This window comes from Dendrobates tinctorius, unplaced genomic scaffold (assembly GCF_039654945.1).
Source record: "Dendrobates tinctorius isolate UK_male_01 unplaced genomic scaffold, ASM3965494v1 ptg000015l, whole genome shotgun sequence".
NCBI lineage: Eukaryota > Metazoa > Chordata > Amphibia > Anura > Dendrobatidae > Dendrobates > Dendrobates tinctorius.
In genome coordinates, this window is record NW_027361683.1 from 57,804,385 (window position 1) to 57,819,119 (window position 14,735).

The window sequence follows — 14,735 nt, forward strand, 5'->3', positions numbered from 1 at the left end:
ACCCGGTCACTAATTACTTCCATGTATGGAATGGCCATAAAGCATTTATCAGGGGCCACTTTATTAAAATAAGCCATGTTCTTAAAAAGCAAAGAGAAAAACGCTTATCAGACCTTACAGCATCGATCAGTTCACTGGAATACATGAATAAAAGAGCCCTATCCTCTGCCCAAATGTGTAAACTACGTGATCTCCGATTGGAACTGCGGGAATTACTCTTACACAATTATGAAAAAAATCTTATGATCACCAAAGCCCATTACTACTCCCAAAATAATAAAGCAGGTAAACTGCTAGCATCCAGAGTGAAAATTAAAACTTCTATAACTAAGATCCCCTTTTTGAGGAACTTATCTCCCGATTCTAAGATATACACTCCTCGGGAATTCACCAATAAATTTAAGGATTACTATGCTTCTTTGTATAACTTAGATCCAAGAGCAGACCTCCTTGGCCCATCAGCCCCTGATACAAATCTGTTTTTGTCAAGCATTAATCTCCCAACTCTTGCACCAGACCAGTTAGAAATCTTAAATGCACCTTTGACGGAGACTGAATTGACCAAAGTGATTAACTCTCTCCCAGAGGCGATGGCCCCAGGCCCGGACGGTCTTACAAACTTGTACTATAAAGCTTGCCAGGAGACCTTAGTCCCACACTTATGCAAAACCCTACAATTAGCAGCAAATGAAGGGAGCTTCCCAAAAGAAATGCTGACAGCTACTGTGATCACACTCCCAAAACAGAGAAAGCCACCGGAGGTGCCCCAAAACTTCCGTCCGATTTCATTGTTAAACACTGATGTCAAAATTTATGCTTAGTGTATTGCTCTGAGATTGGCGCCTATCATTCTTTCCCTTATTAACCCAGACCAGGCTAATTTTGTGCAAGGGCAGACTGCAGCTGACAACACCAGGAAAGTAATTGATTTGATAGATGTAATAAATAGAAGGGGAACACCAGCGGTGATAGTGGCCTTAGACGCCGAGAAGGCATTCGGCCGAGTGAGATGGTCGTTTGTATTCTCGGTTCTGGAGCGTATGGGGTTTGGGGGTCGGGTGCTGACTGCTATTAAAGATCTGTAGTCTTCTCCGTCGGCCAGGGTTTTGTGAATGAGACTGTCATGATCCAGTGTTGGATCTGGCGGTATTAAAAGCACAAAGTGAACTTTTTTTACTTTGGTTAAGTTCAAAGGTGTTTTGACTGTCCCCGGTGGTGGTTAGTGGTATTGCACCTTAGGTTAGGTTGCACTTAATTATGGTTCAGGTGTGACACTCTATAAATGGGTCTCAGGGTGTTCACTCACTGCTGGTGATATTTCTTGCGGAGTTGTTGGAGAGCCTGGTGGAATGATGGAGCTGGATAGGAGTCCTGCGCAGTCAGCCAGAGAGAACGAGTGCCAGCTAATGGTGTCTGCAGGAAGGACTGGCATGGCCTGGTGGAGTCGCAGTTTATGGTGTCGGCGGGAAGTGCGGGCATGGCTTAGAGGAGTGGCGACTTGGAAGAGAGTTGCACTCAGCATGTTCGACTTGGTTGCTGAGAACTGGACTCGAGCATGCTTGGATTCTTGGCAGAGGCTGGACTCCTCTTGGGACTCTGTGTACTGGACTGCTGCAAGTGGTGATGGACTCGGCTCCCAGGCTGCATGATGGTGATGGATCCGGTTATGGTGATGGATCAGGGTGGAGGAGAAGATGCACACAGGTGGTGGGCTCTGTTGCTAGGAGCGTACGCAACAGAGCAAAGATAAGTGGTGTTCCCCCTGTATTGTCTCTTTCCTCATGTGTGTTATTAGTGCAGTGGTGGGATTAGTCTCCGCACCGACCCATTCCCTAGTGAGGGTTTAGTTATAGAAGGATAGGGAAAATGAAGGGAGGTCAGCTCACCAGTCTCAGTTGCAATTCATAATCCTCCTGCGCACGGAGTCACCTTGATCAGGGGCGTTGACTGAAGCAAAATAAAGAATGGAATCTCCAGCGCTGGACTTCAGTTAAAAATTCATCATTTATTATAAGTTCTTAAAATCGGACAGAAAAAAAAGTATGAAATAAGGACATACAGGCAAATGGGGTCTCTGGTGGTCTCCAACCAACGCGTTTCGACCTAGAGGGTCTTACTCATGGTGAGAAACCTTACTTCTTAGACCCTAGTCCAGAGCCTCTCACCTTGCCAAATCAGATCTCATACTTTGCACTGACGAGAGCCAACAGCTCGAAACACCGTGTCTGCAAATTGAGATTCTGATTTGGCTTGTATCCTAAGTCATACTACAAGACTCGTTAAAGGGTTGATTGTGACTTGTAGGATCGCTACTACCAATAGGTGGCGCTGTAGAGTAAAAGTCCTCTTTCTTTCTGAAGAGGCAATTTGCATATTATTTTCCCAGAGGAGCATTGCACGGCGAATAAGTCTCCTTACCTTGACAAGCCACAGCTGGCATGTCACTCTCCGCAAGGAGAAACCTTACTTCTTAGACCCTAGTCCAGAGCCTCTCACCTTGCCAAATCAGATCTCATACTTTGCACTGACGAGAGCCAACAGCTCGAAACACCGTGTCTGCAAATTGAGATTCTGATTTGGCTTGTATCCTAAGTCATACTACAAGACTCGTTAAAGGGTTGATTGTGACTTGTAGGATCGCTACTACCAATAGGTGGCGCTGTAGAGTAAAAGTCCTCTTTCTTTCTGAAGAGGCAATTTGCATATTATTTTCCCAGAGGAGCATTGCACGGCGAATAAGTCTCCTTACCTTGACAAGCCACAGCTGGCATGTCACTCTCCGCAAGGAGAAACCTTACTTCTTAGACCCTAGTCCAGAGCCTCTCACCTTGCCAAATCAGATCTCATACTTTGCACTGACGAGAGCCAACAGCTCGAAACACCGTGTCTGCAAATTGAGATTCTGATTTGGCTTGTATCCTAAGTCATATTACAAGACTCGTTAAAGGGTTGATTGTGACTTGTAGGATCGCTACTACCAATAGGTGGCGCTGTAGAGTAAAAGTCCTCTTTCTTTCTGAAGAGGCAATTTGCATATTATTTTCCCAGAGGAGCATTGCACGGCGAATAAGTCTCCTTACCTTGACAAGCCACAGCTGGCATGTCACTCTCCGCAAGGAGAAACCTTACTTCTTAGACCCTAGTCCAGAGCCTCTCACCTTGCCAAATCAGATCTCATACTTTGCACTGACGAGAGGCAACAGCTCGAAATACCGTGTCTGCAAATTGAGATTCTGATTTGGCTTGTATCCTAAGTCATACTACAAGACTCGTTAAAGGGTTGATTGTGACTTGTAGGATCGCTACTACCAATAGGTGGCGCTGTAGAGTAAAAGTCCTCTTTCTTTCTGAAGAGGCAATTTGCATATTATTTTCCCAGAGGAGCATTGCACGGCGAATAAGTCTCCTTACCTTGACAAGCCACAGCTGGCATGTCACTCTCCGCAAGGAGAAACCTTACTTCTTAGACCCTAGTACAGAGCCTCTCACCTTGCCAAATCAGATCTCATACTTTGCACTGACGAGAGCCAACAGCTCGAAACACCGTGTCTGCAAATTGAGATTCTGATTTGGCTTGTATCCTAAGTCATACTACAAGACTCATTAAAGGGTTGATTGTGACTTGTAGGATCGCTACTACCAATAGGTGGCGCTGTAGAGTAAAAGTCCTCTTTCTTTCTGAAGAGGCAATTTGCATATAATAAATGATGAATTTTTAACTGAAGTCCAGCGCTGGAGATTCCATTCTTTATTTTGCTAGTGAGGGTTTAGGGTCAGGGCGAGCAAGGGGTTAAGGTTCGCGTGCAGCGACAGGTTCGGAGCCTGTATAGGGAATGTTAGGAGTGCAGGGACACTGGCTCAGGGGAGCTTAGGAGGTCTCCATGTCCCCATTCCCTACCGCAGGGCCCACCATTGTTAAAGTTACCCAGGTTCCCCCCTTATTATTTAAATTCGCCGTACTGGAGGCGGTGTTTCCAGAAATGTATATGTTAACGTGTAATTCCTAAATTCGCCAGGTGGAGGCGGTGTATCCACCTGCACGTTCTATTATTTAAATTCGCCCCACTGGAGGCGGTGTATCCAGGATCACGTGTGTTATGGGTTCGCCTTGCGGTATCATCTGCGACCAGACACACGTGATCTTGACAGATACCATGTCAGAGACATTCCCCATTACAAATGGCACTAGGCAGGGGTGTCCTCTCTCCCCCCTAGTGTTCATTTTAGCTTTAGAACCACTTGCCCAAGCAATCAGACAAAGTCTAGATATCTGGGGCATAGAGGTGGGGAAACAATCTCATTGCATCACGTTGTATGCTGATGATGTGATATTGACGTTAGCACGCCCCCTGGAGTCTTTGCCAGCAGCTCTAGAGATTATTGAAGAATTTGGCCTCCTATCTTACTACAAAATTAAGGTACTGTCACACTTAGCGATGTACCAGCGATCCCGACCAGCGATATGACGCGGTCAGGATCGCTGGTACATCGTTAAGTGGTCGCTAGTGAGCTGCCACACAGGCAGATCTCACCAGCGACATCGCTGGGGACGGGGGTCGCTACTTACCTGTCAGACGAGGCGATCCTGCATCCACCTGCCCGGCTCCACGTGTCGCTCGTCGTCACAGCAGGAAGCGCCGCAGGAAACAGTCCTGAACGTTCTCGCGCGATCAGCGATAACCAGCGGGGGAGCGGGTTGTAGGTAAGTATCAGACACAGCGATATCGCTAGCAATATCGCTATAACGTCACAAGTTATAGCGATATTGCTAGCGATATCGCTTAGTGTGACAGTACCTTTAATGAGAATAAATCTCAAATTCTACCCTTACCATACCATTACCGCAGTTGAAACGCCTTAAGGCCATTATGAGGATGGACTGGCAGATGGAGCAAATTTCATACCTGGGAACGTTGGTAACATCATCCTCCACTAATTTGTACAAAGCCAATTACCTCCCCCTACTAGCAGATATTGAGAATGAGATGAGCAGACTCCAGAAATTTGAACTCTCCTGGGTGAGTCGTATTGCACTGTTTAAGATGTTATTACTGCCCCAAATGTTATATTTATTTCGCATGGTGCCGATATCACCTCCGAAGGTGTTTTTTCAACGTTCTCATAAGCTTCTGAACGCCTTCATCTGGGGAGGAAAGCAGCCTCGGTTGTCGAGACATTTGTTGCAACGTGCAAAGCCAGAGGGGGGGGTGGGACGCCCTAATGTGAACGATTACTATATAGCAACTCAACTCAGCCGGTTGAAGAACTGGTGGAATCGCAACCCCCCCACCAAGTAGGTGGTCCCAAATAGAGGCACATTTTGCACCCTCACACGATCTCAGGGAGGTGCTATGGGCAGCTCTGGTTGACCCACGGAACCTGGGGGGTCCTCCTTTCACTGACTAAGCACTCCCTGTCTAATTGGCTTCAGGTTCACTCCTCCACCTAGACACACATCCCTGCATTGCATCTCGAGGCACCTTTAGAACTTCTGGAGGTGTTATCAGAGGACCTTGACCTGTACCATTGGAAGATAGGCAGGATCACGGTATTAAGCGATATAGTTGCCCAGTTGAAAAACAGGTTTGGCTTGACCTTTAAAGACAATTTCTCATATCTCTGGGTACAATACATTTTAAAGAAATATCTAAACTTCCCATATAGGGTTAATAGTGATATTATTAGGACCCTCTCATCTTCCTCATCCCTAGATATGGGCTTGAGACCCCTTTATGATTCATTGGGACATAAGAGCAGATTTGTAAAATCTATACGCTTTATATCTTGGGAAAAAGACCTCGGTAAAGCCATACCTGACAAGGACTGGTTAAGAGCAATTAAATTGGCAGGACGGACGTTTAGATGTGCGTCCCACTTTGAATCACACTTGAAGCTGATACTCTGCTGGTATTTTACTCCCGTGAAGCTCCATTCCATGTTTCCCAACACCTCTCACCTATGTTGGCGAAACTGTAATCAGGTGGGGTCCTTATATCCTATATTTTGGGATTGTCCACTTATAACTTCTTTGTCGGATCATGCCTTTAGACTTATTTCACTTGTAGTGGGACACATCGTCGGCGCTCCTTCTCTTAAACATACATGCATTCCCCCCGTGCTCTAGAGTGGTAACGGCTCATATTGTGTTAACGACAAGACTCCTATTAGCTAAACCGTGGAAAAAAGATGTTATTCCTAAGAAAGAGGCCATAGCTCAAGCGGTTAATACCACGTTTATTTTTGAAAAAATGCTAGCCCACAAAAATAACGCCTTACAGAAGTTCACCAGGGATTGGCAGGCTTGGGAAGCCACACAGTTAGCGAGTCACAGTTGAACCAGTCAAATAAAGGTTGGGGAGGGCCCTGGGTGGGAGAGGGTTAAGATCGGAGCTCTTTGTTTATACTGCAATGGTTGCATAATTACACATTTATGTTACTTTGACCTGTGTTGTACATTTGTGATAATGTTGTATTATAGTATTTTCAATATAAACGAATTTAAAAGAAAAAAAATATCCAGATAAATGATCAAAAACTTATCCACAAAGTCCTGGAAAATATCGTTCATAAAAGACTGGAAGACAGAAGGAGCATAGGTGAGCCAAAAAGGCATCAGCAGGTACTCAAAATGTCCCTCTGGAGTATTAAACACAGTCTTCCATTCATCCCCGTGCTTGATGCGAATAAGATTTACGCCCCCCCCGAGGTCAAGCTTGGTAAACCAAGAGGCACTTTTTTTTTAATCGTTTTTATTGAAAATACTATAATACAACATTATCACAAATGTACAACACAGGTCAAAGTAACATAAATGTGTAATTATGTAACCATTGCAGTATAAACAAAGAGCTCCGGTCTTAACCCTCTCCCACTCAGGGCCCTCACCCCAACCTTTATTTGACTGGTTCAACTGTGACTCGCTAACTGTGTGGCTTCCCAAGCCTGCCAATCCCTGGTGAACTTCTGTAAGGCGTTATTTTTGTGGGCTAGCATTTTTTCAAAAATAAACATGGTATTAACTGCTTGAGCTATGGCAAGAGGCACTTTTAACTCTGGAAAATAAATCAGAAATCAGGGGTAACGGATACTGATATTTAACAGTGATTTTGTTAAGGGAATGATAGTCAATACATGGCCTTAATGAACCATCTTTCTTGGCCACAAAAAAAACAGCACCTAAAGGTGAAGAGGATGGTCTAATGGGACCCTTCTTCAACGACTCCTTGATATAAGATCGCACAGCATTATGTTTGGGTACCGATAAGTTGAAAAGCCGACCCTTGGGAAATTTACACCCGGGCATTAACTAAATTGCACAGTCATAACTCCTATGAGGAGGCAAAGACGCAGACTTACTCTCACTGAAAACATCAGAAAAATCAGCCAAATAGTCAGGAATATCATGAGACTGGGGAGAGGTGGAGAAAACAGTAGTGTCGCTAAGAACACATTGACAACCCCAACTCGCCACAGACACAGATTTCCAATCTAAAACAGGATTATGAGTTTGCAGCCAAGGGAAACCCAGAACAATAGTATCATGCAAATTGTGCAACACCAAAAATTTACAATTTTCTTGGTGGTCCGTGGCGACCCGCATTATCACCTGGGTCCAAAACTGGGGTTTATTCTCCGCCAAAGGGGTAGCATCAATATCCCTCAAAGGGATAGGAGTCCGCAGGGGTATCATGGGAAAGCCACAACGTTTAGCAAAGTCCAAATCCATCAGATTCAAAGCTGCTCCTGAATCAACAAAAGCCTTAGCGGAAAATGTAGACAAGGAGCAGATCAGGGTAATCGCTAAAAGGAACTTAGGCTGTACACTGCCCACCGCAAATGTGTGAGCAAAACGCTTTTCTCATTTAGGGCAGACAGCAATAGTATGAGAGGCGTCCCCGCAGAAAAAACACAACTTATTACACCTTCTAAATTCCTGACGTTGCGCCCTAGACAAAACCCTATCACATTGCATGGGTTCAGAAGTTCGTTCGAAAGGCGGCAATGCCTCTTGTGTAGTTTTACGTTCATGTAAACGCAGATCAATTTGAATGGCCAATGACATAGAGTCGTCAAGACCAGAGGGAACAGGAAATCCCACCATAACATCTTTTACGGTTTCTGCCAAACCCTTCCGAAAGTGAGCTGCTAGGGCATCGTCATTTCATTTAGTAAGGTCCACCCACTTTCGGAATTTTTGACAATATAACTCTGCAGAATCCTGACCCTAGTTCAATGTCAATAAAGTTTTCTCAGCTTGATCAATAGCATTAGGTTCATCATACAACAGCCCCAAGGCTTGAAAAACGCGTCCACATTAGCCAGAATAGGATCTCCGGGTGTCAAAGAAAAGGCCCAATCCTGGGGATCGCCACGTATCAGGGAGATGACAATTTTAACCTGCTGCACAGAGCTCCCCGATGAGTTAGGTTTCAAAGCAAAAGATAATTTACAATTATTCTTAAAATTCAAAAATTTAGACCGATCCCCAGAAAACATCAGGAGTAGGGATGATTGAGCGAGATAGGCAGAAACTCCCTGCACTTCAGCAGTGAGCTGCTCAACACGATCAGACAATTGCTTAGTCTCCATTTAGACAAAAAATACCCTCCTACAGCCCTAGAAAAAGAGGAAAAAATATATGAAAAAAAAAAATTCTGACTTTTTTTTTTTTTAATTTTTTCCTTCTTTAGAGTACCCTAGAGTCTACAGTTAGGCTGGTGATTCTGTTATGAATGTGTCACCGAGGAGGATAGCATGCCAGGCTAAGCCACAGAAAACAAGAGAGGTTGGTAACTAAGCGGATGCAGACCCCTGATCCTGTCCACACAACTAGCAGTAGCCATGGAGCGTACCTACGATGATCTTAGACGCCTCGGCACAGCCGGAGAGCTAACTAAGCCAAAGCAAGAAAGGGGAAATCTAAACTGCCCCGGAGCAGACCCCAAAAGAATAGATAGCCCCCAAACATATATTGTCGGTGAGACAAGATGAAAATACAAACGCAGGCAGAAAAATAGACTGAGCAAACGATGGGGCCCACACTGACTAGACAGGACAGGAAAGGAAAGACACTGTCTGCAATCACGCAAAAAACCCTGCTAAAGGTCCAACACGTCTGATGCACAAAAACACTGAAGTCGCACGACTTCGCCCCCACTATATCAGCACTCTGGTTTATTCTGAAAGCAAAAAGAGACCGATATAAAAGGGGACAAAACAAACTGGCACGTGCAGTAACATATGGGCGGTGATTCAGCACAGCCCCAGCCGGAGCTAGCTGACCCGCACAAAGCAGAGATAAACAAAACCAGATCAAATGCAAATAGAATAGCAAATGAACCACTTAGCTGAACATGCAGGGAAAGAGCAGGAGACATCAGACCTCAGGAGGCACAGGAAGAAAATCACCAGCAGGGATAGAGGGAGTCAACTGTCTTAAATCCCAATCAGAAACCCCAGATCACCAATCGTCTTCCTCATTATCAGGTGGCAAGCCTCTGTCAATCAGATCAGCTCCACTACCTCCAGTAACCACCAGAGGGAGCCCAGAAAGAGAACTCTCAATCTGACCAGCTCCACTATCTTCAGTAATCACCAGAGGGAAGCCAGATAGAGAATTCACAACACTCTCCTCTGTCTGCCTGCCTTGTGTCTCTCCTGTGCCAGCCTGCCCTGTGTCTCAAGCCGCGTTCGCTTGTCAGTGTCTCGAAGCCATGCCAGCCTGCCCTTTGTCTCAAGCTGTGCCAGCCTGCCCTGTGTCTCAAGCCGTGCCTGCCCTATCTCAGCCGTGCCTGCCTGGGTACCAGCCATGCCTACCTGCCTGCCTGTCAGTCGCACCTGTCCAAGTGCCTTGTCCCCGAGTGGGATCAACAGCCACAGCCAGACCCCACCCTGGAGTGGCACCCGGTAACTACCTGCCGCACAAGCCTGACCTCACCATCAGAGGCTCCAGCGAAGACCAAGGTAGCTGTTGTACTCACGCCCCTTCCAGGGTAGTCTGGTGTGTGGCACAGTGGGGCCACAACCCCCCGACTCGTGCCAATCAGCCAAGGAAGGGGTTAAGGCACCTTTCCAAATGGGAGGTACATTAGCAACTTCAGTATTCAGTGTGTTACCTGCTTACAAGTTGTAAGGTCCCTGTACCTGTGTTCTCTGTATCTGATCCTGTCCGTACCTAATCCTGCTTGCTGTCACAGATTGTTAATTTTTCCCAGAGCTGTATATACAGTATATAAAATGGAGACCACTTTCAAATGTTCAGTTTGTCTAATGTTTCTCTTTATAGCTATATTTTTGAGTAAAATGTAAATAGTTCTTTTAGTCTACAAACTTCTGACAACATGTCTCCGAATTTCCAAGCAATAAATTTTGTATTTTTTTTCTGAAAAGGAAAAATGGTCAAAATAAAAAAAAACAGTACATTCAGACCTCAAATAATACAAAGAAAACAAGTTCATAATCATTTAGAAACAACAATACTAATGTTTTAACTCATGAGCAGTTCAGAAATCAATATTTTGTGGAATGACCATGATTTTTAATCACAGCTTTCATGCGTCCTTGGCATGCTTTCCACCAGTCTTTCACACTGCTTCTGGCACAAATATGTAAGCAGTTCTTCTTTGTTCAATGGTTTGTGACTATCCATCATCCTCTTGATTACATTCCAGAGGTTTTCAATGGGGTTCACGTCTGGAGAATGGGCTGCCATGACAGGGTTCTCATGTGCGGTCTCTTAATTTTTGCCAGATATATATATATATATATATATATATATATATATATATATATATATACAGTGGGGAAAAAAGGGATTTAGTCAGTCAGCAATAGTGCAAGTTCCACCACTTAAAAAGATGAGAGGCGTCTGTAATTTACATCATAGGTAGACCTCAACTATGGGAGACAAACTGAGAAAAAAAAATCCAGAAAATCACATTGTCTGGTTTTTTTTCATTTTATTTGCATATTATGGTGGAAAATAAGTATTTGGTCAGAAACAAGCAATCAAGATTTCTGGCTCTCACAGACCTGTAACTTCTTCTTTAAGAGTCTCCTCTTTCCTCCACTCATTACCTGTAGTAATGGCACCTGTTTAAACTTGTTATCAGTATAAAAAGACACCTGTGCACACCCTCAAACAGTCTGACTCCAAACTCATAGAATCATAGAATCATAGAATCGTAGAGTTGGAAGGGACCTCCTGGGCCATCTGGTCCAACCCCCTGCTCAAAGCAGGATTCGCTAAATCATCCCAGTTAGATGTCTGTCCAGCCTCTGTTTGAAGACTTCCATTGAAGGAGAACTCACCACTTCTCGTGGCAGCCTGTTCCACTCATTGATCACTCTAACTGTCAAAAAGTTTTTTCTAATATCTAATCTGTGTCTCCTCCCATTCAGCTTCATCCCATTGCTTCTAGTCTTTCCTTGTGCAAATGAGAATAAAGTTGATCCTTCTACAATGTGACAGCCCTTTAGATATTTGTAGACAGCTATTAAGTCTCCTCTCAGTCTTCTCTTTTGCAAACTAAACATTCCCAAATCCTGCAACCTTTCCTCATAAGACAGGGTTTGCAGACCGGTCACCATTCTGGTCGCTCTTTTCTGAACTTGCTCCAGTTTGTTGATGTCTTTTTTAAAATGTGGTGCCCAAAATTGGACACAATATTCCAGATGAGGTCTGACCAAAGAGGAGTAGAGGGAAATAATTACTTCACGTGATCTAGACTGTATGCTTCTGTTAATACATCCTAGAATTGCATTTGCCTTTTTTGCTGCTGCATCACACTGTTGACTCATATTCAGTCTGTGATCTATTAGTATACCCAAGTCTTTTTCACATGTGCTGTCACTTAGCCCTATTCCTCCCATTCTATATATGCTTTTTTCATTTTTATTTTTTCATTTTTATTTTTTCATTTTTTCATTTTTATTGCCCACTATGGTGAAGACCAAAGAGCTGTCAAAGGACACCAGAAACAAAATTGTAGCCCTGCACCAGGCTGGGAAGACTGAATCTGCAATAGCCAACCAGCTTGGAGTGAAGAAATCAACTGTGGGAGCAATAATTAGAAAATGGAAGACATACAAGACCACTGATAATCTCCCTCGATCTGGTGCTCCACGCAAAATCCCACCCCGTGGGGTCAGAATGATCACAAGAACGGTGAGCAAAAATCCCAGAACCACGCGGGGGGACCTAGTGAATGAACTGCAGAGAGCTGGGACCAATGTAACAAGGCCTACCATAAGTAACACACTACGCCACCATGGACTCAGATCCTGCAGTGCCAGACGTGTCCCACTGCTTAAGCCTGTACATGTCCGGGCCCGTCTGAAGTTTGCTAGAGAGCATTTGGATGATCCAGAGGAGTTTTGGGAGAATGTCCTATGGTCTGATGAAACCAAACTGGAACTGTTTGGTAGAAACACAACTTGTCGTGTTTGGAGGAAAAAGAATACTGAGTTGCATCCATCAAACACCATACCTACTGTAAAGCATGGTGGTGGAAACATCATGCTTTGGGGCTGTTTCTCTGCAAAGGGGCCAGGACGACTGATCCGGGTACATGAAAGAATGAATGGGGCCATGTATCGTGAGATTTTGAGTGCAAACCTCCTTCCATCAGCAAGGGCATTGAAGATGAAACGTGGCTGGGTCTTTCAACATGACAATGATCCAAAGCACACCGCCAGGGCAACGAAGGAGTGGCTTCGTAAGAAGCATTTCAAGGTCCTGAAGTGGCCTAGCCAGTCTGCAGATCTCAACCCTATAGAAAACCTTTGGAGGGAGTTGAAAGTCCGTGTTGCCAAGCGAAAAGCCAAAAACATCACTGCTCTAGAGGAGATCTGCATGGAGGAATGGGCCAACATACCAACAACAGTGTGTGGCAACCTTGTGAAGACTTACAGAAAACGTTTGACCTCTGTCATTGCCAACAAAGGATATATCACAAAGTATTGAGATGAAATTTTGTTCTGACCAAATACTTATTTTCCACCATAATATGCAAATAAAATGAAAAAAAAAACAGACAATGTGATTTTCTGGATTTTTTTTTCTCAGTTTGTCTCCCATAGTTGAGGTCTACCTATGATGTAAATTACAGACGCCTCTCATCTTTTTAAGTGGTGGAACTTGCACTATTGCTGACTGACTAAATACTTTTTTTCCCCACTGTATATATATACACACACACTCAGATGTACATTACATTCTTTCATATTTTCTTTTTGTCAGTTGCAAGTCTTCCATCCGGCAACAGTTTTTCTCAAAAGAAGACACACTACGCCCTTGGGAAGGAACAAGGTGGTATATCTACAGTTATAGATCTCTATGCTTTGTAAGATTTGGTTATGTGGCTGATCTATTGACAAGAGTTGCAATTTGTTGCAGGTTTAAGTGATTTTGATCTACTAAGTAGCACTGTGAGAAGAGTGAGTGAGTTGGAGAACAGAGTGAAGCTACAAGTACGGGAAATCCAACTGAAGGTTTGATGTGCTCAGTCTTCTATAACCTTACCTGCCAAAACAGAGTCATTAGGAGGAGCGGGACAATTTTTTAAAATTTTTTTTAAAGGGAACCTGTCTGGTGATGCATGCGGCCCAAACCATCGGCAGTGTGTATCAGCCACTGGCTGTATGATCACAACCATGTATGTTTGTCTCTGAAACGCTAGTATGTCTTAGAGAAGAGCTTAATTTTAATAGCTGCCAGGGACAGAGATGCTGACAGTCACAGGTTAATCTCTGCCTGCTCACTTACACATGCAGGCAGAGATTTGTTAGCCACTGTCGGCAGGCAGAGTGAAGCAGACGGGCATGCCAGTACAACTAGTGCACAGTGTGGCTCACTCCAGGGCGGCTACTAAAAGTATGCATGGCTGGGATACTACCACCATGGTTTGGGCAGCATGAATCAGCTGACAGGTTCCCTTTAAAGTCTCTTTTCTTTTTTGTTTTGTGGTATTCATTGTTGGTTTGTTTTTTGCATTAAATTCTTCAAACTATCACAGAAAATTCATCTATTTTGCACAAAGTCAAAAATCACAATCATTTTTAGCTTTAATCTTTTGTGTGACTTTTTAGCACCAAAAAAGTCACGTTTTTCGTAAAATTGCACCAAAATAACTGATGTACATAAAATCTCTCAAGGCTAGAGTACCAGTTTAACTGGTGTTTGAAAAGTTGCAATTGATGGATCAGCCGAAAACATCTGGAAACTCCAAATTCTGTAAGCAATGGTGAACATAAGAATAAATAAGCAAATTGAAGGAATAATTAGGCACTAGAAAAACATGAAAACTAGACAAAGAAGAGCTCAAATATGATAATAACCACACAAATCCCACTGACCCGGGTCTTGGGGATAAAAACCAAATACCCAGTGCACATACCATGCCACTTTTACTAAAAACAACATTTTCTTTAGACATTTCTAAAAAACAAACATAATTAAAAAGCAAGAATGCCTAAAAATATAGGTATTCCTTACTAAAAAATGACAAGAAATAGTATAACCAACCAATCACATTATGTGACCACCTTCATATGTTCTGTTAGGGCTGGCGGAACGCACCAAATTATAAAATAATAGTAGGTGCATTCGCAGCCCGGGGTCCACCGTGCAGAGGTGGTACACTGCTGCTAAGTAATGGCGGAAGAATTAAGCGGTGTGAAACCAGTCACACATGGGTTACGTCACCCAATGTGAACAGGGCGAACTCTGTTACTGC

At 43.9% G+C, this 14,735-nt stretch overlaps 1 protein-coding gene and 1 long non-coding RNA gene across 3 annotated transcripts in view; one reads left to right on the plus strand and one right to left on the minus strand.

The window, feature by feature from the left end:
- Positions 1-14,735, plus strand: part of UBXN11 (UBX domain protein 11) — a 522,546-nt gene that overhangs the window by 83,717 nt on the left and 424,094 nt on the right. For both annotated transcript variants that reach the window (XM_073564590.1, XM_073564588.1), the window contains exons 3-4: positions 13,241-13,309; positions 13,397-13,491. In XM_073564590.1, the coding sequence (XP_073420691.1) occupies positions 13,241-13,309; positions 13,397-13,491 (164 nt within the window). The remainder of the gene's footprint in view (positions 1-13,240; positions 13,310-13,396; positions 13,492-14,735) is intronic.
- LOC141077853 (uncharacterized) overlaps positions 1-14,735 on the minus strand; it is a 55,766-nt gene that overhangs the window by 22,170 nt on the left and 18,861 nt on the right. The window lies entirely within an intron of this gene.